The sequence below is a fragment of the Trichosurus vulpecula genome, chromosome 7 (assembly GCF_011100635.1).
Source record: "Trichosurus vulpecula isolate mTriVul1 chromosome 7, mTriVul1.pri, whole genome shotgun sequence".
Taxonomy (NCBI): domain Eukaryota; kingdom Metazoa; phylum Chordata; class Mammalia; order Diprotodontia; family Phalangeridae; genus Trichosurus; species Trichosurus vulpecula.
The window spans coordinates 261,387,664-261,412,506 of record NC_050579.1 but is presented as its reverse complement, the minus strand read 5'-3'; the positions used below and the strand labels follow the sequence as shown (position 1 = coordinate 261,412,506).

General features: G+C 41.0%; 1 protein-coding gene across 1 annotated transcript; it reads right to left on the bottom strand.

The window, feature by feature from the left end:
• Positions 1-16,132: 16,132 nt before the first annotated feature.
• Positions 16,133-24,777, bottom strand: LOC118856748 (asialoglycoprotein receptor 1-like). Its single transcript, XM_036767216.1, has 9 exons — positions 24,601-24,777; positions 24,376-24,466; positions 18,370-18,486; positions 18,007-18,102; positions 17,853-17,924; positions 17,596-17,682; positions 17,315-17,469; positions 16,899-17,005; positions 16,133-16,532 (listed from the first exon to the last, which is right to left on the bottom strand). The coding sequence occupies exons 2-9, from the start codon at positions 24,440-24,442 to the stop codon at positions 16,376-16,378; spliced, it is 858 nt and encodes a 285-aa protein (XP_036623111.1). The 5' UTR covers positions 24,443-24,466; positions 24,601-24,777; the 3' UTR covers positions 16,133-16,375.
• Between the last annotated feature and the right edge of the window lie 66 nt (positions 24,778-24,843).

The following is a 24,843-nucleotide window of genomic DNA, read 5'->3' as shown; positions in this document are numbered from 1 at the left end:
CAGAAGGAAATCACTATCTCATATATAATAGAAGACAAAGGTAGATTGAACACAATAACCTATGCACACACATGTACATACTCAAACACTGTGTTATAGAAATATATTAAACTCCAAAGGGAAATAGAAGGGAACTAGGAGAGGAGAGGGAAAGAGAGATTTAAGAGGAAAGGCAGGATAGGTAGTAAAAAGCAAAACAAAATCCAATGTTGGAATGGATAACATGAAGGGAAGATTAAAAGTAAAGGAAGAAAGGCTAAAAACCTGATATAGGGACAAGGCAAAAGGAAGAGAAGGATAAGAGAATAGAAACAGATCACTTCATTTATAGATCACAAGTGTTAGGCAAAGACCCTCTCTTTTACTACCTTCTTCTTACTAGTAAAGGGGAGGAGGTAGGAGCAAAGGGACTAAAAAAGTACAAGTGGACAGGATGGAGGGAAATACACCATTAACAATAATAACTGTGAGTATTAATGTAACAAATTCACCCATAAAAAGTAAGAGGACAAATCCAAAAATATGTTTTTTACAAGAAACACACTTGAAATATAAATATTCACTTAGAGTTAAAATGAGAGAGAGAAGCAAAATCTATTATGCTTCTGTTGAATTTTAAAAAGCATGTATAGTAATCATGATTTTCGGTAAGACTACAATGAATATAAACAGAGATAAGAATATAAAAAGAGATAAGAAGGGAAATTGCTATGTTTAATGTTTACATAATGGTGTCAGAAAGTGGTTCCAATACTTGCACTCTTACAGTTCAGGTTTTGGTTTTGGAACAAAACCAAGTACTTGTAAGTCATTGAACATTTAACACAAGGAAGTTTATTTTGTCTTAACACAGGATGGATGTGCAAATATGATACAGGGACACTTAGCTTCTCTGGACAAGGCCGCCTTTGTTTATAGAAATGTATCTAGTCATCAAGGTAGGACTGCTGCTATGTGGGCTTCAGAAATCCAAGTCCAAGAGGCCTAGGCTCTACATGGCTAGAACTTTTTATACCCTTAGAAGACTAAAAGGTTGTATCAGGAAAGAGAGGTCCAATCAGGTCCCAGAGGTGGGGTGGGGTGGTTTGAGGAAGGAGGTTTCATCAAGGAAACTGGAGCCAATCACATAGTCCAAGCAGGTCCTGGGGGCAGCTTTGTCTTCTTTTAGGTAAATTCCCCTCTCCTGCAGCCACGATGTAAGTGAGAGGAAAGAAACTGACTGAGTCAGAGAAATGCTGGCCCTGTTACAATGTACCCCTTTCAAACCTAGACAAATCCAAGATAAAAAAAATAAGTTAAGGATATGAACAGAATTTTAGAAAAATTAGAAATAATAGATCTTTGGGGATTACTGAAATAAAACAGAAAGCAATTTAATTCTCAGCCATGTTGTTGCATTTACAAAATTAACTTTATATTGGGACATAAAGACATCATCAAAAAAAAACCCAAATACAAAAAACCTCAGAAAAGCAGAAATACTAAATACATCCTTTCCTGGTTATAATACAATAAAACTTGTATTCAATAAAAGACTTCTGAAGAAAAAATTAAAAATTAATTAGAGACTAAATAATTTAATTCTAAAGAACTGGTGGGTAAAAAATATTACAAGCAATAGAAATTTTCATCAAAGAAAATTAAAATAATAAGACAAAAATGAAAACTTAAGAGATATCTGTAAATATTTTCATCAGTGAATGAGAGAAGTAGCAAAATGATGAATTAGACATGTAACTTTAAAAAAAAACAGTCATTAGAACAAGAAATGAAGCCCCTTCAACTAAAGGAAACAGTGTAAGGAAACTTAAACTAAATTTTAACTATACAACAAAGTATAAATTATTACAATCAAATACGGGGTTAATAAAATTGAAAGAAAAATTATCAAATTGCTAAACAAAAGCCTTTTGGGGGGAAAAGCTAATAAAATAGATCGTTAATATAACATTTTAAAAGGGTGAGAAAAATCAAATTATTTATATCAAAGATGAAAAGGGAGAATTCACAATTTTAGAGAAAATAAAAGAAATTGTCAGAATTATCAGTTGAATCATATGCTTAAAAATGATCATTTAAAGGAAGTTGATAAATTCTCACAAAAAATATAAAATACCTAGATTAATAAAAGAAGAAATAGATTATTTAAATAACTTAATGTAAAAAAAAATAAATTGAATGATCCATAAATGAACATCCAAGGGGGAAAAAAATTCTGGATTAGACAGATTTACAAGTGAATTCTATCAAATATTTCAAGAAAAATTAGTTTCAATATTACTTAGACTATTTGAAAAATAGGAAAAGAATAGGCTTTTCCAATTTTTTTTCTTTCATACAAATATGGTCTTGCTGCCTAAACCAAAAAGAAACAAAGCAGAGAAAAGAAAACTATATACCAATACCCCTAATGAACACTGAAGGAAAAAATTTTAAATAAAATATGGCAAATAGGATATAACAACATATTAGAAAGATTATACACTATGAACTACTTGGATTTTTGCCAGGAGCATGGAGTTAGTTCAATATAAAGGAAAGTGTAAACATAATAAACAACATTAATAATACAAATAATAAAAACCACATGATTATATCAATAAGTATTAAAAAGGCCTTTGATAAAAATCCAAGACCAATCTGTTTTAAAAGCAAACACCAGAATGCATAGAAATAAGTGGTTTTTCCTAAATATGGTAAATAATATCCATCTAAAACAAAGAGCAAACATTATATTTAACAACTAAAAGCTGGAGGCCTTTTAAATAAGATAAAGAGTAAAGCAAGGATGCTCATTATCACTGTCACTACTTAACATAGTGCTAGAAATGATAGCCTTAGCAATAAGACAAGAAAGAAAAATTGAGGTGCTAAGCATAGGCAAAGAGGAAAAGCAAAATCATTGCTTGTAGGTGATACAGTAAAGCCAATTTATATAGTTTTCTTTTATATCCTGAAACTTTACTGAACTTATTTGTTATTTTATCATTTCAATTAATGTTTAATTATCACAAAACCCACCAAGAAGATATAGAAAGAAAAAAATCAATTCAAAGTAACTTCAGACTGTATAAAATCTTTGGAAATTACTCTACCAATACACACCCAATTCCTCATTTAAAATTTATTTTAAAATATCTTTATGGAACTAATGATAGCTCTAAACAATTAGAAATACATTCATTGCTTCTGAATACGTTGTCAATATAATTAAAATTGTAATATTACTCAAATCAATTTACTTATTCAATGTCATGCCAACCAAACTACTAAATACTTAATTTATATGACTAGAAAAAATAATAAAATTCATATTGTGGTACAGAAAGTCAAGAATCTCAAGGGAGCTAAAGAAAAAAAGTAGGAAAAGAATGGGTCCTAGAAGTACCAGATTTCAAACTGTTCTGAAGCAGTAACTATCAAAATGATTTAGTGCTATTAAAAAAAAAAATTGAAGGGAGTGGCTGAACAAGTTGTGGTAAATGATTATGTTGGAATACTATTGCACTATAAGAAATGATGAAGGGAATGGTTTCAGAAAAACTTGGGAAGACATATGAACTGATGCAAAGTTAAGTGAGCAAAACTAAGAGAATATTGTAATATTGAATAACAATAACAGCAATATTGTAGCAATAATCAATTGTGAAAGATTTAGCTATGCTGATCCATACAATGATTCACAGCAATTCCAAAGGACCCATTATGAGAAATGCTATCCACTTACAGAGAGAACTGATGAACTATGGGTACAGAGTGAAGTTTTTTTTTAACTTTATTTTTCTTGCCTTTTTTCCCCCAACATAGTTAATATGGAAACATGAAGTACGAATTCACATGTATAATGGATATCATGTTGCTTGCCTTGGTCAAGGCAATGGGGATGGGAAGTGCTAGAGGCAGGTGGAGAATTTGGGACTCAAAATTTAAAAAAAAGAATGTTAAAAAATTTAATGAAAAAATTTTTTAAAAAGAAAGAAAAGATTAGGTGCACAACATACAAAAGAAAACATATGGGGCAGCTAGGTGGCACGGTGAGTAGAGCACTGGCTCTGGAGGACCTGAGTTCAAATCCGGCCTCAGACACTTGACACACACCTATTAGCTGTGTGACCATGGGCAAGTCATTTAAACCCAATTGCCCTGCCTTCCCCCCTCCAAGAAAAAATACAAAGGAAAAAAACAGTATCATAGTACTCAAAACACCTAAAGACTCCAATTAGTGGGTGCTGATGAAAATTGCTGGGAAAACTGGACAAGAGTTTAGCAAAAATTAGGTTCAGACCAACACCTCAAAATTGTATAAAGTTTAACGTCCAAGGGATACATACTTAGATACAAAAGATTATATCGCAAGCAAATTACAGCAGCAAGAAAAAAATTACCTTTTGGCTCTATGGATAGGGAAGAGTTCATGACCAAATAAGGGACCGAGAGATTAACAAAAATGAACAGTTTTTCTTGCATAAATGTAGTGAATAAGCTCTGGTTCCTTCTCCCAGAGCTGGGCCTGCTATATCTCTCAGGGATCCAGGAAGTAACCCTGAGAGGTAGAGTACATTTTTTTAATATCATAGGTGTAAGCTAAGTCCCCAACTGTGTTCTCCCCATTGTTAAGGACATGTGACTAGCACCCCAGTTCCATGTAATCACTTAACATCTGTTAGCTTTTAAAAAGGCATAGTATGAAAAAATGTTCTAAATCACTATTGATTAGAGAAATGCAAATCAAAACAACTCTGAGGTACTATATTACACCTATCAGATTGGCTAACCTGACAAAATAGGAAAATGATTGGAGAAGATGTGGGAAAATTGGTACACTGATGCATCATTGGCAATTTGGAACTATGCCCAAAGGGCTACGCATAACCTTTTGTAGTAACAATTTGGATTTGAAGATCTTTCCCACCCATTAATAGGCCATGTGACCTGCTTACTTCACAGGAAGCCTAAGAGACATGTGGTGGGAGGAGCTTCCTGACAGGAAAAGTAAGTTATGTCACAGGAAATGCTGAGAGAGATGTTATGGCTGCTAATGGCTGCTCTCGTGATTGTTAGAACTGAACAGGCTGACTTAGCTGTACTGTGAGTTTGTTTTTGGGAAGACCCCAGCAGGGGCTCAGAGAGGTTTTGGGATGGCGAGGCTCCAGGCTGTGACATGATGTTTTAAGTTCCTTGCTGTTATAATAAAGTGGCTGACTGTGGGAGCTGAGCATTTGGTTACGGGATGTGGTTTTCTGGTGTCTGAATAAATGGTTTACTACTTCTACCTTCTATGTGGAGAGTCTCGTATACTTTGCGATACAGAACTACATAGGCATTTTGACAATTATCATCTACATTATTATTACTGCCTTACTGTTATACCTTTGACCCAGAAATACCACTTCTAGGTCTGTATCCCAAAGAGATCATAAAAAGGGGAAAAAGACCCACATGTACAAAGAGATTTATAGCAGCTCTCTTTGTGGTGGCCAAGAATTGGAAGTTGAGGGGATGCCCACCAATTGGAGATGGCTGAACAAGTTGTGGTATTTGATTGTGATGGAATACTATTGTGCTATAAGAAATGATGAGCAGGTGGACTTCAGAAAAAGCTAGAAAGACCTATATGAATTGATGCTGAGTGAAGTGAGCAGAACCAGGAGAACATTGTACACAGTAACAGACACATTGTGCAATGACTGACTTTGACAGACCTAGCTCTTCTCAGTGATGCAAGGATCTAAGACAACGCCAAAAGACTCAGGATGGAAAGTGCCATCCACATCCAGAGAAAGAATTGTGAAGTCTGAATGCAGATCAAAGCATACTATTTGCCCTCTTTTTTTTTATTGTTTTGTTGTTGTTTCCTCTTTATCATGGCTCCTCCCATTGGTTCTAATTTTTTTTTACAACATGACTAATGTGAAAATATATTTAATATGAATATATGTGTAGAGCCTATATTAGATTGCATGCCCTCTTGGGGAGGGGGATGGGGAAGGAGGGGGAGGAAATTTTTAAAAATGTAAAAAGAAAATTTAAAAATTAAAATCTTATGGAAGTGAATGATGAAAACTAGAAAGAAAGAAAGGAAAGAAGAAAGAAAGGAAGGAAGAAAGAGAAAGAAAGAAAGAAAAAGAGAGAAAAAAAAGGAAAGAAAGAAACGTAAAGGCATAGTATATTCACTTCAAAAATATAGCAAGAACAAAGCACAAATATTTCTGCCAATACTCTCAAGGAATACTCTACTCTATACCACTCTGGGTTTTTCTTCTGGGAGAGTACACTCAAAACTTAGCTCACTTCCTGCATAGCAACTTCCCAAGTTCATGTTCAGAAGCAGCATTACTAGAGGAATCCTTGTTTCAGCCTTCATTAGAATGGGTCCAGAAGGTTGCTTTTTTTGTTTGTTTGTTTTTTCTCTTTGCTCTCTGGGGCATTAGCGCTGGGCTGACTGCAAAACGCATGGACTTTGGACCTCTGGGATGCAAAGGCTCCCTCCAGATCTTTTGAACTCATGAAGTTTTGGAGGCTCCTCTCCCTCTAATAAATACAAAGAAGCAATGCACCTTTATAAGGGACCACATGACATCAGATGAGAGAAGGCCCCAAGGAAGCTCTTCTTACAGCACGGTCTTTCATTGGGTGTTTTGAGTGAAAGAGTCACCAAAATCCCCAAATCTCTCTCAAGAGCAACTAAGGCAAGAGAGGAGGTAACTGATGAGTTTTTTGAAGTTGCTGATAGTTGATAGGTAACCAGTCAAAAAGGCTCTTCCCAACCATGTGATTAGCTAAAGAAAACCAAATGTGGAAGTGCTATGCTAGTTACACAGTCTTTCTAATGCACTTCCCTTTACATAACTTCACAATTCTCCCAGAAGCAAACTCCCTAGCATCCTCTACATAAAGAATTTACATCAGCTGAGCCATCTGATGGGGTCTGCATAAAACTGAAATTACATAATTTAACTGAAGGCAGTAGAGAGGAATCTTTGCAGCTAATTATTCAGATAAAGATCTCATATCCAAGATATACAAGAAACTGATTCACAATTGTAAGAACAAGAACCATCCCCCAATAGATATGAACAAGTATTTTAAAAAGAAGAAATTCAAATTATCAATAGCTATATGAAAAAATGTTCTAAATCTCTAAGGATTAAAGAACAGCAAATTAAAGCAACTCTAAGGTTCTACCTCACAGTCATTAGTTTGTCATGTTTGACCAAAAAAAGGAAAGCAAGAAATGTTAGAGGTGCTTCAGGAAAATAGTCACTTTAGCATACTTTTGATGAAGAGGTAAATTAGTCCAGCCATTCTGGAAAACAATTTGAAACTACGCCCCAAAAGTCATTAACCTGTGACATACCCTTTGATCCAGTGATACGGCTTCCCAGGCATCTGCCCCACAGAGATGAACAAAAAGAGCAAAAAGATCCCCATGTATGAAAATGGTACAGCAGCTCTTTTTGTGGTAGAAAAGAACTGGAAGTTAAGGGGTATCCACCTATAGAGAAATGGCTAATCAAACTATGGTCTTTAAATGCAAATCTAAAGACTTTAGAACTCTGATCAATGCAATGAGAAACCAAGATGTGAATAATACTCCCTACCCCCTGCCAGAGAGGAGATGGATTTAAAACGCAAAATGAGAGATTTTTGGACATGGTCAATGTGATGATTAGTTTTGCTTGACTACGCATACCTGCTATGAGGGTTTTCTTTCTTTTTTTATTCAGTGGGAGGTCAGTGTTTTAGTTCCAGTGAGAGGGGAGGGGAAACAAAGTGAAAGAAAGAGAAAAATAAATGCTTGTTAACTGGAAAAAAACAATGAAATTAAAGTTTAAAAAGAATGTGAGCTCCTTGAAGGTAGGAACTGTTTTTGCCTTTCTTCATATCTCCAGTGCTTAACACAGTGCCTGGCACATAGTAAGCACTCAAGAAATGCTTTTTAATCAATTGACTGAGTAGTTTATTGATTCATATAGCCCTAAGTGTTAAATGGACACCTGACAGTATTTGGCAAGCATTGCCAAAAACACCACTGGAAGCATGAAAGCTCGGTCTTTGCTGTTTTCCCCCCTCCATTCACAAGGCTATTCCGATACAATACTTCAAACGATCATCACTTACAAGCCAGGCCCAATTCACTTGGTGACCATCTAACCCAGGGGTGTGCAAACCACAGATTGGGCAGAAGGCCAATTCTGGCTCCTTCCATCTTTTTCCCCTTTCATAATGGCAGGTTGATTTGGCCCTCAGCATTGTCATAGTTTGCCAACCCCTGATCTAACAGTTAACGTGAAAGGGCATATTCAGCAAGGACACAGCATTGATTCAGTTGAAAATAGCTTCCCTACCCCTCTGCTGGCCATGCTGATGGACTGGTCAAAGCTAAGGAGGGAACCACTCCTGTCTTCTCATGGGCTGGCTTTTGTACTTAGGCTGACCAGGAAGCCACATTAATGGCCTAAACCTTACTCTCCTGAGCCAATTAATTCTTTTTTTTTTTAAATGAGTAAATTAATTCTAAAGCACAGCTTTAATACCCTTTGAGGAAAAACTAGCCTGGCCCACATGGCAGATATTGCTCCCACCACAGCCTGCCAATAGTGCAAAGATTGTCAGAATCAGTAATTTCAGATATTTCAAGTGAAGAAGACTGTGTTCTGTAACCCAAAGATCAGTTCAAATTAGGGGAGAGGATGGAAACCATAGAAAAAGTATTGATTTTTCTGCCTAGAACTTTTAGTTGTAGGGACTCCCATTGTATAAACACAACCATGTGTAGTCACATTGTCAGCCTACCTGGGCCTTTCAAAAGTACAGATCTGGGAATGAAGATCTACAGTTTTAATAAGGCCTCCAACTAGCTAGTGTCTTCAGCTAGCTGAGGGGAAGATGGGTTAGCAGGACCAAAGAGAGCAGATTTCTTAAATAAGTGACTGGGCTGACAGTGTTAATCACTGCACATGGAGCCTGAAGACAATGGTTATCTTTACTTATGTAATATGTGCTTTGAATGCTATTGGATGTTGATAGATGTATCATATTATCATCACAAGTTTAGGTACGTTTTATTGTTTTTAAGTTCATATTTGATTACTTTTGTACTAGTATTGCGCATACATTGTAGCTACATTAGTCTATCTCCTGTGCATACACTTGACGCCTGTTTGTTTGCACATTTACAACTGGGGTATTTTTATATATTTTGTTATTCTGCAGGCTATACATGCTTTTCCTTTGTGTTGCTGTCAGACATAGTTGCATTCTTTGTGTGAGAAACGTGGTTTTGGGGATCACTGGACTTCCCCAAATTGTGAGAACACGTGGCTTTGGGGAATCATTGGACTTCCTAGGCAGGGCCAAAGTCCTGAGGAAGAACCCTGTGATAAACCCTAGGGAAGGCTGTACAGACCACAGGACTCCCAGAGGAAGACCAAGTGGTAGCCACCCCTTAATCTGGGGGGATCACAGGGCCTCCTAGGGGTCAGACCCTAAGGAGGACCCCAGTGATGGCCCCTTAGGATGGCAGTAAGTTCACAAGGCTCCCAAGACAAGGCTGGAAGTACAAAGTGATGTCCCCTTGAAAAAGCTGTACAGACCACAGGGTTCCCCAAGGGAATCCAGAGTGGTAGCCCTCTTAACAATACTGGAGTAGGGATCACAGGACACCCCTTGGAAAATCCATGTGATTTGCCTATTCTCACCCAAAGAACTCAACACCAGAGTGGGCAGAGGAAGGCATGTTTATTACATTCCTTGAGAGAACAGGTACAATACTTACAGGAACACTCACACACTGATATAGCCGCAGGAGCAGGGGTAACCATTCCCTCCACTCCTGCTAGAGTCATGGTTAGTTTACAATCTTTGTTTTTTACATAGTTTTCCTAGGTTATACAGTTTATACAGGTAGGATAATAAGGATACAGAAGCAAAAGTGAAGTTAATTAGATTTTCCTTGTCTTAGTTTAGGATTAAACTATATTCTTTTACTTCCCCTACTTTCCCTCTTTAACATATGCAAATTATGCAAATCAGGCCTGGATTCTTGACCAAGACCAGACCCTAGATAAGCCTGAACTGGTTCAAGTGGGTTTGGCCTCTCTAATTCCCCAGACTGCCTTCTCAAAAAGCATGCACATGCGTACAAGCCTCTGACCTCTCACCTGTCTGACCTTGAAGCCTGGTCTCTGCTAAAGCTGGGGTGGGGGAGGGCAGGGAAGCACACCTTTAGTTCTGTGAAAACAAAACTCTTCCTCCCATTTCTTACATTTGGATATTGACAAATTGCTGACATGTGTACATAATATATCCTACATGTAATTTAAACCTGTAGTCATTGAAACATTCTTTCAAATGATGCTTTATACTGTGCTACATGTGTCACATGTGTCTTTGCTATGAATGGCACTCTGAGATCATTACCTGGGATGCTGCGTTAATCGTCTTTGTACTGTTAAGTAATGGTGCTTATTTTGATGCTGTGCTGTATAATTCCATATGTTAGGGTCCCTGTAGTTGGTTTTGCAAGGGACTGAGAAATTTCTAACCCCAGAGAGGAAAGAAAAGTGACAAGCAAAATATTGTGGGAGGTAAGAGGCAAGCAACGCACTTGAGGTTAGATAGGGTTTCTTTGCCATAACAGTGCGGGTGACTAGGAGAGGGGAAGATTGGCTATGAACCTGATGGAGGGAAAGGGGCAAGAGCAAGAAGATAGATCATAGCTGCCTCCTGTCTGCCTAGAACCATGATGGTTAAAATCCCATGCCCCCCATCTCCTGCTCTAAACTGGCAGTCATTGAACACATTTCCCTTTCCTTGTTTCTTTATAATTGTATCAGGTCTCTGTATCAGCCAAGTATTCTCAAAAAGAAACCGCTTTCTGTAAATGGTGGGATTGAGGGTGGGATAGTGGTGTCCGAGGGAGGGAGAAAGAGACAGATACAGAGACAGAGAAGGAGGGAAACAGAGAGACAGGGAGGGAAGGACAGAGACAAAGAGGGAGGGAAAGAGAGAGAGAGAGAGAGAGAGAGAGAGAGAGAGAGGGAGAGAGAGAGTTGGTCCAGCGGAGAGTTTGTCAAGAACCGAAGCGATTTTATTGTTAATTTGCATGATGCCCTCCCAAAAAAAGCAGAGAGAAGAAAAAGCCGTGGGAATTTGGATTTCATGGATTAGCCTGGGCAAAAAGAATGAAATTCTCCATAGGGGAAAGGAGAGTAGGTAAACAAGAGGAAGCTTCCCAGGCTTCCGGCAACAACTTTTCCCTTGTTCTCCCCCAGGCAGGTTAAAGAGTCTTAGTTTGGAGACCAGAAGAGAATGGTGTAGTAGCCTGTTGAGATGAGAGAGGATTCAGTCCCCAGACAGACCGGGGGTAAGCAGGCATGTGGCTGGGGCCAGTAGCTATCTGTCGACTGTAGCTCAACCCAGAGGCAAGACTGTACTACCTAGACCTAAACCAAGGTGGAGAACCTGGAAAAGCCCAGGAGGGCGGTGCAGGCTGAGGGAAAAAAAAAAAAAGAGACTGAGGGGAGAGGACAAGACACCTCAGGCATGGAGAACAGTCCATGCAAAGGCACAGAGATGAGAGAAAGAGGGTTGTGTGCCATTAAGGGCAAGTTGGGAGTAGGGGGTGCAGATCATTTATTAAGCATCTACTACGTGCCAGGCACTGGGCTAAGTGCTTTACAAATATTATCTCATTTGAGTTGTCTAGTATAACTGGAGCATAGAGTGCATGGAGGGAAGTAAATGGTAAGAAACTAAAATGGTAGAAAGAGGCCAGATTATGGAGAGTTTAAATGCCAGACAGAAGACACTATATTTGACCTTAGAGTTCATAGGGAGCCTTGGAGCTAATTAAGTTGGGGGCAAGAGAATGAGATGGGAAGACCTATGGTTTATAGAAATCACTTTGGCCATTGAATGGAGGAAGGATGGGGGTGAAAAGAGAGATGTGGCAAGGAAATCAATTAGAAGCCTCTTGCAATAGTCCAGGTGGGAGGTGATGAAGGCCTGAACCAGGTGGAAGTGGTTGTGTGAATTGAGAAAAGGAGATATGCACAAAAGATATTATAAAGGCACAGACAAGATTTGACAACTTATTGAATATGTTGGGTGTGTGTAAAGTGTTGAGAATGCTGATGTTGCAGACCTGGGTAAGTGGGGTAATTGGGCACCCTTGGGCCCCAGAAAGGAAATTTGAAGGAGGGAAGGGGGAGGGGGTGGGAGCAGAAAATGAGTTCATATTGCATTTGAAATATCTATGGGACATTTAGTTTGAAATATCTAAAAGGCAGTTGGTATGCCCAAAGGGCAAGTAAATTGTGCATACCCTTTGATCCAGCAATACCACTATTAGGTCTACAACCCAGAGAGATCATAAAAAAGGGAAAAGGACCTATTTGTGCAAAAATATTTATAGAAGTCCTTTTCATGGTGAAATTTTACCCCCATCAACTGGGAAATGGCTGAACAAGTTGTGGTATATGAATGTAATGGAATATTATTGTGCAATAAAAAATGATTGTGTTGGTAACCAAAATGGGCTCCTTAGCACTTAGTTCAACAAGCGCCCTTGAATAGTTTGGCTTTTGTTCCCTTTGAGTAATTCATTGAGCCTTACTAGGTGCTAAGCACCAGTCCCAAACCACTATTAGGTGTAAAACCTTAGTGGGTGTGGATTGGCAACTAAGGTGGGGCCCAAGGTAGGGCTAACTCCAGGGAGGGCCTAGTTTACATGTCTGGGAGAGCAGAGGCTTTTAAACCACGTGGGTTTAAGTCTGCCTCTCTGTGACGATTCTAGGTCACCATGGGTGAGTCGCATGTGTGACTCACCCCTGACTCTGAAAAAGATATAAAAACCAGGGGTTGGCTGTTTGTTCTTTGGAGCTCTCTTACCCACAGCAGTGGTGGCCCAGTGACTCTGGGCCAGCCCTTGTTCTGAGCTCCCGGGCTGAACCTAGATGTTGGTAACTATGAATCGGTATTTGGTCTGTCTGTTAATGTTTGTAATTTGTTTGTAATTTGCTCTGAAGTTCAGTGTGCTGGCTTTTTCCCCTGAACTAAGGGAATGATATTTGTATGCTGAATTAAAGTAAGCTTGTCAACCCCTTCACCTTGCTTTCCTTAGTTAAGCAGATCAAAAGAACCTGTGCTGTTGGCAGCTTTCCGGGTGCTGACTGTGGGTGGATCTTATACCCCCACAGAAGCTGCTAGCCGGATTGTTGAAACGATGATGAGCAGGTAGATTAAAAAAAAAAAAACCTGGAAAGACTTATATGAACTGATGCAAAGTGAAATGGGGAAAACATCGTATATAGTATCAGCAACACTGTGTGATGATTAAGTATGAATGACTTAGCTCTTTTCAGCAACGCAATGATCCAAGACAAGTACAAAAGACTAATGCTGGAAAATGCTATCCACAACCAACTGATGGACTCAGAATGCAGATCGAAGAATACTTTTTAAACTTTATTTTTTTTGCGTTTTTTCCCTTTTGATCTGTTTCTTCTCTCACAGCTGTGACTAATATGGAAATATGTTTTACATAATTGCACGTACATAACCTATATCAAATTCCTACCATTTTAGGAAGAGGGGAGGGAAGAAGGGAGAGAAATTTGGAACTCAAAATCTTGTAAAAATGAATGCTAAAAATTGTCTTGATATATAATTGGGAAAAAAGAACATACTATTAAAAAATAAAATAAAAGGCAGTTGGTACTGTGGGATTGTAGCTCAGGAGGAAGACCTAGGCTGGAAAAATAGATCCTAGAATCCTCTAGAAAAAGGGGGGGGTGTTGCAGTGGATTGAGCGCACTGGGCAGGTCAGGAAGACCTGAGTTTCAATCCAGCCTCAGACACAGTAACTGTGTATCACTGGGCAAGTCACTTAACCTTTGTCTGCCTCAGTTTCCTCAACTGTAAAGTGGGGATAATAATTGAATCTATCTCCCAGGACCATTAAGATAAAATAATATCTGTAATTTGCTTTTATAAACCTTACTGTGTTAAATAAATAATAGCTCTTATTATATGTCATGTACATCATACATGTCATATATCATCAAGTGGCTAAGAAGCATCTCTACTCCTAAGCCTCATCAACTAGGTTGTTCCCACTTAGATCACTACAATGGATGGATTGATCTATAAATGCGATGGAGGTGTTCTCACCCATTTTGTTAGCAGGGTGCTGTGATTAATGATTGATCAACTGCCTGATTTGACTGAGCTTCCTGCCCCACCCACTCCCAACATACACACTCTTACAATAGGATCGAGTATTTTTTTTTAAAGATTGGGAATACATGCACATGTTTGTAGGAAGTAGGGAAGAAGTGAGAGAGAGGATAAAAAGAACAGAGAAAGTGGAAAAACATCTGATAGAGAAGATTAGAGGGATTGGAACCAAAGGTGAATAAAGAGGAGTTGGCTTTGGCAAGGAGGAGGGCACCAGAGTAAAAGACCAAACAGTGGAGGAAGATTCCAGAATGATTTCAGAAGGTGGGAAGAGGAAAAGGGGGGAGCTTTCAAGCAAATAAAGCTCAATGTTTCGGGTGAAGTTCTGCAGCTGAGAGGGTTGAGGAGGGATTGTCACGGGAGGCTTGAGAAGATAGGAAAGAGTTTGAAACAGCTCTTGTGAAAAGCAACTTGGTTAAGAAGTAGAATGATTGCCTTGCTGCAAGTGAAGACCCAATTGAGATTAGAGAACATAAATTTGTAAATTTTGTGATTTCCTGCAAATCAGTTCAGCAATACATGAATAGGAGCAAAGGAGAAAGTTGGGGGGAATAATGCAGAGTTGGGGTTCATCAATATGGGATTGATCGGTTATAGGACAAGCAGTAGGAGGGATTGGAGAGTAGTGGAGAGTTGAATAGGTTCACTTGGGACCAAGTCAAAGAAGGGAAAGTATAAAAGCAGTGCAGGGGTAAAGACCTGGAAAAAAGTGAGGGATAGAGGTCTAGACAAGGATGAAGCACAGGAGTTGTGAGGCATAGGGAAAGATGGAATGGGAAAAAAAAAAAAGATTTTAATCAAATAAAGGAATTTCAGAGTGGAACACTTGTGGGTAATGGAAACTTCAAGCATATGAGCATCTCTAGATATAGCTGAGGTGGAGTGGAGGGAGTTCATGAGAATTGTGTAAAGTGAAGAACTGGGAAATTAAGGTATTTGAGTATTGAATATGTAGGTATCGACGTATATATTGAAGGGCAGTTGGGTGGCGCAGTGGACAGAGAGCTGGGCCTGAAGTCAGGAAGACTCCTCTTCCTGAATTCAAATCTGGCCTCAGACACTTACTAGCTGTGTGACCCTGGGCAAGTCACTTAACCCTGTTTGTCTTAGTTTCCTCATCTGTAAAATAAACCAGAGAATGATATGGCAAACCACTCCAGTACTTTTGCCAAGAAAATCCCAAGACAATGGGTTACAAAGAGTTGGACACAACTGAAAAAAAACCCAACAACAGCACAGAAGTTGAAGTCCCCTAGTATGAAGGCATGAGATTGGAAAGGCTATGAGCCAGGCATTGAACTCATGGAGGAAGAAGGAAGATGTTTTAGGGGTCAATAAATAATAGCCAAAAGACTGGGTGATAAATTTGGATAGGTGAACCTCAAAGGAGGAGAAGTTGTTTAGTGAACAGGTAGAGGGAGAATATGGAAGTGGTAATTTGGGGCAAGGAATCCTCTGACTCCCTTGCTGGAACTAGTGAGTCAGAGGGTATGAGAGAAAGTGCAGCTAGTACCAGAGATATGTGCTTAGTTTCTGAATGAAGTTGTAACAAGACAGCAAATATAATGGAAAAGATATGGATTTGGAGTCAGATGACTTGGGTTTGAAATTCAATCACTAACTTGTTATGCAACCTCAGAAAATTCATTACCTTCTCTGGGCCCCAGTTTCCAAATCGGAAAGATGAGAGGGCTGATCTATAAGGGCCTAAAAACTCAAACATTTAATGATCCCACATCTGGGTTGCTTTTATAGGGCGTCAGGCCATTGTCTGAGAAACCTATAATTGACTGCCTCCTCTTGTCTCCCATATTTATCCTAGCTTTGGGATTCTCCACCCTCTATTTCCTGCCCTCTCCATCCCCCCTTCCCCCAATCACACACAGAAAAGAAGTGTGGGGAGTCCACTTTAATTCCTGTTTGACCTCCAACACATGAACTCTATAATCTTTCAAGGAGGCTCTAGTGAGCTAGAATGGTTCTGAGGAAACCTGATACTGTTGGATTCCTTAAAGCACAATCACTTCTAAGGGTAATTCTAGAAAATTTCAGGAATTCTGGATTATTTCCCTCAGTTTCTGGGCTGCTCCAAGGAGATTCCAGGATGGAAATGGTGTATGTTCCTGCAGGGTGCCTAGGTAGCCTTTTTGAATGCCATCTCACAGACCCAGCGGTAGGGCCGCTGACAGACGTCATCATTCCAGCCTCCATCAGAGTGTAAGTGGACACAGTCCTCGCCTCCTCCTAGCCCATGCCCGTACCAGTTGTCTGGCTGGGATGGCATCCAATTCCTAGAGGAGATGGAAATATCCCCAGGTCCCCCAGGATTTCAAGGCCCATCAAGCCCTGAGAGGTCCCCAGGCAAAGGTAACCCAACTCCGGAGGAAACAAGGGTAGATGTTCCCCTGTGTTACAGAGGATAGGAAAAGAAGATTTGAGAAGGGAATTTCTGAGAAAGAGGGAGAAGAGGGAATTGGTCCCTGAGGGAGATAGAGACTGGAAGCCTAAGGGTTAGGCACTCAAATGTGACAGAATAATCTATAGGGTTGGGATGGAGCTGAGTCTATAAGAGGACTTAGACACATAGAACTAAATGGGACATCAGAATTATCTAGTCCGACCCTTTCATTTCAGAGGAGGAATGAGGGGATACTCACTTGATGTTAGAGTCATAGCTTGTCCCATCCACCCATTTCCAGGGGCCTTCTAAGTCACTGAGGCCTATCCAGGCAAATGCAGGTGAAGTGTGATGACTAACAAAGTTCTGGGTTGGAGGCAGTGAGGTGGGGTTAGAAGGATAAGGCAATAAACATTTGTCCAGTTCCTTCCCCTCCCTAGTGCCTAGACATCTTCTTTACCTAAATGACATTGTATTTACTCATCTACGTTGTATCCACAATGCCACTCACTCCACCCCCCACCAGAAAATAAGCCCCTTGAGAGCAAGGGTTGTTTCGTTCTGTGTATTCCCATCACGCAGCATTATGCCTGGCACGTAACAGCAACTCAATAAATGTCTGGAGAATGGAATAATTGAATTGAATCTGGGAAAGTAGGACACCCTAGCCCTCACCTGTTCATTCCAAGAGTTTATGACAACCAGGTGTGAATTCTCCATCTGACAGTATTTCTCAGCCTCAGTCCAGGATTTCCCACTGCGAGAAAACCAGTAGCAGCTCTCCTCAAACTCCAACCAGCCAAGGGGGCAGCATACCTTGTCGCTGGTACCTAAGCAAAAGAGAAAAGCAGAGGACAGGGACCGGAGGCCCAGCCACGGCAGGGAACATGGGGAAGGAGAGAAGTGTCTAGAGCACATGCCAGGTTAAAGGACATTAAAGCCCTCCCTCTCCTTACCATTGCTTCGGAGCATTATCAGCTGACAATTCAGGGTTCGAAAATCTGCTGAAATGCGTTGCTCATGGAAAAGGAAACTAGATAGATCTAGAATGTGCAAGAGAGGCTGATAAGAAGTGAGTGAATATGTAGTCCTACTTTCTGTCTCTGGGATAACTAGAAATGAATGATTCCCACCCCCAGTAAGGACCCCAACATTTGAGCAGAGTGGCTCTCCTCCTCCCCTTGCTCTGCCCAGCCCATCACCTTTCTCTAACCTTCTTCCCTGTCCTTTTGATGCTTCTGTAGCTTAGCCTCCAGAGATTTCACCTTTTCGCTCATACTGCTTCCTGTTGGAGATATAAGTTCAGGGTCCTAGGACATGGGACCCACCCCCTGCCCTTGGGACTGCAACCAACAACCCATCCTTACCCTGGCTATTTAATGCTTGGATCTCTGACATCATCTTCTCTGAGAAGTTGGTGAAATTTTCTTTAAGTGTCTGTAGATCTCCCTGAAGCTGAGTATCTGTTAAGGAGGTGATGTTTAGGAATGAAGAGGTGAAGTAGATGTCTGGTGCCCCCCTTCTTCTCTACTATAGGCCCTTCGCAGACATTCCTCTACCTCCTTCCCTTTAGTGCTGTCCCATCCGTCCCATCTCCACCACCTATTTTAGTCATTATACTCTTGTGCCCCTGGGCTATTCCAAGTTTCCCTCTAGATCCTGCTTCCTTCAAGTCTCTCTACTTATTCCCAGCCATTTCCCAGCTTCCATGTCCTTTTCCCATCACTCACTTTTAGATCCCAACACAGAGATGATCACTACCAATAAGAAGCTGATTCCCAGGGAGACCAGGAGGAGGCGGTTAAGAGGGCAGAGACGCTGGAGGATGGGCTGGAGTGAAGGGGACCCTAAAATGGGAGAGGATAGGTTAGTGAGGAAGTCAGTTCAAGGAGCACTGGAGAAGTGGAGGTCCCATGGGACAAAAAAGCAGTAATATGGAAGAACCTGGATTGGAAACCAAAGTGAGGGGAAACAAAGTGGGTGTCAGGAGAAGGAACCAGGGGAGTTAGGTAATCCTGTGGGTAAACTCAGAATCATCTGTTTCTAACTCTTCCTCCTTCAACCTCATAAGGCTATGAACCTGCTAAATTGGATTGAACTGAACTGGGAATTGATATGCTTCCATGGCCTAAAATTCTACAGGGGAAGTCAGCCCAGGAGGAAAGGTATATGTCACTTAAAATACCCTTCTTTTCACTATCCCACCCTACTAGTTTCACGCTGACATCAACTTTCCTCTCTGAGGTACTTTCACTACCCAGTTAAAGAGGAAAGAGAAAGCAAGTCCACCCCTTTTCTCTTGCCCTATTTTCTAGGAAAAAATACATGGACTCTTTTTTTGGGGGGGTCCTTTAAAGGGTTTTAATAGTAAATATTACAGAGATAAAAATAACTAAGGGAGAAATCCTAAAGTTTATAAAGGCCTCCTCTTTTCATTTGACCCTTCATGCAAATATCTTAGAATTAGGCCTTGTTCTTTCTCAGTTTCCTCTCTCTTATGGGTTAAGCCCCTATATCAAGCCTATCTGGGATGGAGATTAGATCAATTGTACATTTCTTGCAGAGGCATATTTGGTCTGGCTATTAGTGTGTCTCAGACTGTTCCAGAATGTGGACACCCAACTCTTAGCTATGGGTCCATGCCAGGCAATTCCTTTTGTATGCTTGCTCACTCCTTCTGTATGAATCCTTCTCCTGGACTTCTGATATTCAATAAACTTATCATCTCCTGTCTTGTCATGGACTTTCAGAAGTCCTGTCCTGGCTCCCTATTTCAGAAAGATTTTTATCTCCAAAGATATTCTTTGTTGGTCTTCAGCCTTCCCAGCTTCCCAAACTCCAGCAGTCACCTACAGCACCCTATTGGATTTAGTTATCAGTGGTCTCGGTTCCTGGAAGCTTCTTCTCCTTCTCCCTCTCTCTTCTTCTCCCTCTTCCTCTCACTCTGTCCTCCTTCTCCCTCTCTGCTTTTCAACCTTGACCCATCTTCTCTGAGTTCGTTGATTGCCTGAAGCACATTCTTTAGCCAGATGGCAGTAACTGGCTCTGCCCTTGATGACAGAAACTGCATCTTCCCAAGTCTTAAAACTGTTTGCTGAAGTAGGAATGAAGGGAAATCTTTGGAGGAAGCTTCTACCCAACTCAAAGTTTGTGATAGCAAAGGAAAGTCAAGTCAAACATAGTCTGCCTGACATGCATCTGAGATTGGGGGAGAGCAAATTTCAGAGTTCAGAGAAATGCCATGTGGGAATGGAACTGAATTGAGTTAGGTATGATTCCATGGCCTAAAATTCTGTGTGTGTGTGGTGGGGGGGTGTTAGTTCCAGAGGAATAGGAAGCTCTCAAGAATGAAATTCTGAAGATACACATGAAAAATTATTCTGATAAGGAAGAAAAGGGAGAGTTGTCTAAAGAGACCAATGGGGAGACACAGAGGAATCATCAACAAAAGCACATACAGAAAATAGAAGGGGCAGTGGAGTCCTCTGTAAGTAGTCAGGAGCATCAAAGCTCAGAATGATCTATGGTTGGCAAAAAAAAAAAGCGATAGAAGACAGAAAAGGGGAATGCTTTTTTTAAAGTTATGTTGGAAAAAAAGGAATAGACTAGGAACAGAAACCAGAATAGGGAACGGAAAAGGAATAAAGAACAGAACGTGACTTATGGTGGTTAGGATGATAAAAGTTAATGTGAAGAAGCAGGATTTGAATCAGATTCCAAGTCAGTTACACCATTCTCCTTTTCTAAGAATTAAAAAAGGACTGCTGTTCCAGGGGGATGGAGCAAAGAGAAAAAGAGGAAAGGCAGAGCTGCTCATCTCTTACTTTGCTACTCTTTTAATTGCCTTTGGCCTGGAAAGGACAGAATGAAAATGGCTACCTACGAAAGAGCTCCAAACCACCATAAATGGAAAAATGGTAAGAAAGCACCTAGCTGCTATTGAGTGAATTCAAGTTGCCCGTCACAGATAAACCACATCCCAGGGTCTTGTAAGAACTGGGAGTTCTGATTGCTGAGCTACTGTCAGTGATCTTTAAAACAGTACGAGAATAGAAAAGGTAGGCACCATGACACTGGATGATGAGTGTTGTCCTGATTTTCAAAAGTAGGAAGAGAGAAATGTCTAAAAACTTTTGGTCAATGAGCTTACATCAATTCCTGGCAAAAGTCTACGATGTATTAAAGGATGGACTTAGTGAAAAGGAAGCAATAATCACAAAGAGCCTGTGGGACTTCTTCTAGAACATTCCCTTTGTTGACAGTGGCGCTAGACTAGTAGATCATGGGAACACTGTAGATATAATTAACCTGACTTCAATGGAGCATTTGACAATTTCTCATTCTATTCTTATGATCAAGATGGGAGATAGGGGCTAAACCACAGTATAGTTTAGCAAGGGTGGGGAATCCTGCAGCCTTGAGGCCACATGCGGGTCTCTAGGCCCTCAAGTGAAGCCTTTTCCCCCTGTGGGGGAACTTCAGTCTGTGAAGTTTGGATTCAGTCAAAGGGCTGCACTTGAGCACCTAGAGGGACACGTGTGGCCGTGAGGCCCCAGGTTCCACCCCACTTTGTTAGATTCATAATTGGTTGAATGGCTAGACCCAAAGAGGAATTAGTAATGGTTCATGGTCAACCTGGAAGAAGGTCAGACAAGAATAGTCAATATGGGAGTGCCCTAGGAGTTTGTGTTTGCCTGATGTTATTTGCCATTGGTTATTAATGAGCTGGATGAATATATGATGGCATGCTTTCACAAGATGAAAAGTTCTGCCATTTATTATCTGTGTAACCTCTCTGGGGTTCAGTTTCTTCTTCTGTAAAATGGGGGGGAAGGGTAGGATGACATGACCTCTAATGTACCTTCAAGTGCTAACAAAAGTGCTTTCACAAAAGAAGGATAATTAACATATTGGATGAGAGAATTAGGATTAAAAAAAAAAGAATTCACAGGTTAGAACTTTGTGCCAAATCTAGTAAGATAAAACTTAATAGAAAGAAATTTTGCAGGGGGTGATGAGGGTAGGCCTGTGCAGGGCCACCCCCACACATCCTCTATGAGATGAGCCCCCATGGGTGGTATCCATCTAAAGTTTTATACTTGGATTCAGATACAAGACGAGAAAGACACAGGTGAGCGACACTTCAGTTTGGGAATTTTAGCAGACAGATAGCTTCCTGTGGGTCAACACTGATCTTAGCTTGTCTGAAGACAGGATGGTGCCTCTCTGTATTCTACTATCCTTGTCAGGGCACATCTAGAGTACTGAGTGCCACATTTTAAGAATATTGATACACTGGAGTGTGTCCCAAGAAAGGTATCCAGGAGAGTAAAGTTCATACCCCATATAGATCAACTAAAAGGGATGTTTAGCCTGGAGAAGAAATCTGGAGGGGGAGGGAGGAGTGCGAAACATTAAAGCTGTGTTCAAACAGTTGAAAGGCTATCATGGGGAAAATAGCATTTATATAGCCCTTTAAGTTTCACAAAGTACTTTATGTGGTATCTCATTTGATCCTTACAACAACCCTGGGAGATGGCTGCTATCATTATCCCTGCCTTACACATGAGGAAACTGAGGCACAGGGAGTAATTTGCCCACAGGCACACGGCTAAGTGTCCAAAGCCGGATTGAAACTCCAGTTGTTCTGACACCAGGTCCTATGTTTTATCCACTGTGATAAATGGCTGTCCTTCCTTGTTCTTAGACTTGCTCTTCTTGGCCCTGGGAGCAGGATTAGGAGACAGGTAGAAGCTGCAGACAGGACGACTTACACTTAAAGCCAGAAAAACCTTCCTAATCAGGAAGGGCTGTACAAAAGTGGGCCGCGCTACCCCTCATGAGAGGTTTCCAAGTAGTCTGGACGTTCATTTGTGTAGAATCACGGAATCTTGTTGGGGTATTGGACAATGGGGCTTTGTTCCAGGTGCTATAATCTGGTGGCACACCTGGACCTTTAAAACAGACACACTTGAATGGCAAGTATGGTCAATTATCAGATCATTCACTCCTCTGACCAAAGTGCTGGTGGGCCCTTTCCTGGCCCTGTCTCACCCTGCTCCCCATTGCTCACTATAGAGACCTCCCCAGCAACTGTTTTGCATTTCCCTAAATATTTCCACTGTTGCCCTCCCCACATTGAATTGAGGCTCTTCCATGCCACTTGTCACAAGAGCAAAAATTGCTGCAATAGCTCTGGGTTGGAACATGTGGCCTCTGGGGCCCTATTCCAGACTCAGTGCGATTCTGATCTCTGGAGGCCAATGTGGTTCAGAGACATCAGGCTTAGGTTTCTTCTTTTTGAGGCAAGGCAGGTTAAGTGACTTGCCCAGGGTCACACAGCTATTAAGTGCCTAAGGCTAGATTTGAACTCAGATCTACCTGACTCCAGAACAAATGCTCTATTCACTGTGCCACCTAGCTGCCCCTAGGCTTACATTGCATGATGACTTCTTCCCTTGGTTATGCTGCTACCAGCATGCAGCCTGATTTTTTTCTCATTCTGACACTGGACTGATGGACTTCTCTGGCTTCTAACTCCGATCAGAGCTCAAATGATAGATGCCCTGAACCAATGAACATTGGACACCTGGCCCTGGTCCTGGTCCAACTGTCTGTTCCAATCACTCCCCTGCTTTCAAACTGCTTCGTCATGGCTGCTTTCCATCCCCAAGACAGTAGTTTAGTAGTATCTGGGCTCACAATTAGGAAAATTCCTTAAACAAAATTTTTCTTAAGTCAAAAAATAAGGAAAGGGTCTGGTACTATAAACCTTCACACCTTTGGAAACTGGGGAACAGAGACTGACAGTGGTGATCCATTTAGAGCTAGAAGAGACTTCAGAGTAGTCTAACACTTTTATTTGACAAGGAGGTTAGAGTCTAGAGAGATGAAGCAACTTGCCAAGTCATACTGGTTCTAAGTGGTAGGGTCAAGATTTGAATTATTTCTCTCACTTTCAAGTACTGTAGGAATGTCCAGGCTGGAAGAGACCTCAGAGATCTTCCTAGCCAACCCCCTCATTTTACAGTTGAGGAAATTGAAGCCCAGAAAGCTAAATGATTTGCCTAAGATCAAATCTAAAAGGCAAAGCTCAAATTGAACCCAATTCTCTGAATCCAATCTAGTTTTCTGTTCACACTATGCTTCCTCCGTGGTCTCCCCATCAGCCTAGAATCACAAGACGGCCTCAGAGCTTGAAGGGACCTCTAGTACAAACATCTAATTTAAAAGGTGAGGAAATGGAGAGCCAAAGAGAGTGAGTGAACTGGCCTAGTTGGGAACAGGGCTGAGACGAGATCACAGTTTTCCCGACCCCTGATTCTTGCCTTCGCACCAAATCCTTCACACAGGGGAGATGAAGGATCCAGTGAAAGGTATAAGAAAGGGACAAGACCTCTGGTGGCTTCCGAAGAGGTGACTCAGCCACGTCCTCTTATTGTTTCGGTAGAACTTTGCTACCAGTACAGATAGGGGGTATGGTGATTGGGCTGGACATGAATTTCTCCTAAGCAAAAAACTTTACATGGGAGCATACATGATCTTAATAGATGAAGTAGATGCTTAATAAAGCCTAATCAAAAGCAAGAGACACAAGAACAGGGACACAGAATGAGGCAAAGACACATAAAGACAAAAGTAGATGAATGGAAGAGTAAGCAAGGAATATTTTGGGGTGACCCTATTTTTAGGTCTCCTTGTTGCCCTCCTTCCCCCTCCCACAACCCTGTTGTTACCTTTACTGAACTGATGGCCATTGTCTTCACTCTCCAGGTGCTGAAAGTCTTGATAATCCTTTGCCATGTCTGTCCCCCAATCTGGATTCCGCTGGGGTGAGGGGCAGAGGGAGGACTCAGCCTTCTCCACTCCCCAAGTCCATTACCCATGCCCGATTCTGCCCAGCCCACCTCTACCTGAACCCTGGGATAATCTTCCCACACCTCCCCAGTATTGTCACCTACCAGGATTTGGGGTATTGGGCACCTGGGTCCCTTGGGGGCAAGCCCCCAGTACCAGGGAGTAAACTAGAGGTTGAATAGAAGCAGAGGTCTATGTGAAGAGAGTAGAGGTGGGGGTAGGGTATCCCTTAGGGGCAGAGTCCTAAAGAATGCCCAGTGTTCCACTGTCCCTCCCTCAGCATCCCTGGCTCCATGGACTTTGGATGATAAACAGAAACAGGAATCGAACTGGATCAGGGGTAAAAA

Bases quoted from the DNA above. Each gene is read 5' to 3' on its own strand.
- LOC118856748 (XM_036767216.1), bottom strand. From the start codon at position 24,442: ATGGCAAAGGATTATCAAGACTTTCAGCACCTGGAGAGTGAAGACAAT. The intron at 18,487-24,375 runs GTAACAACAGGG...CTCCCATTTTAG, and splicing joins TGGCCATCAGTTCAGTAAAG to GGTCCCCTTCACTCCAGCCC. The intron at 18,103-18,369 runs GTGAGTGATGGG...CCTCCTTAACAG, and splicing joins CTCTGTGTTGGGATCTAAAA to ATACTCAGCTTCAGGGAGAT.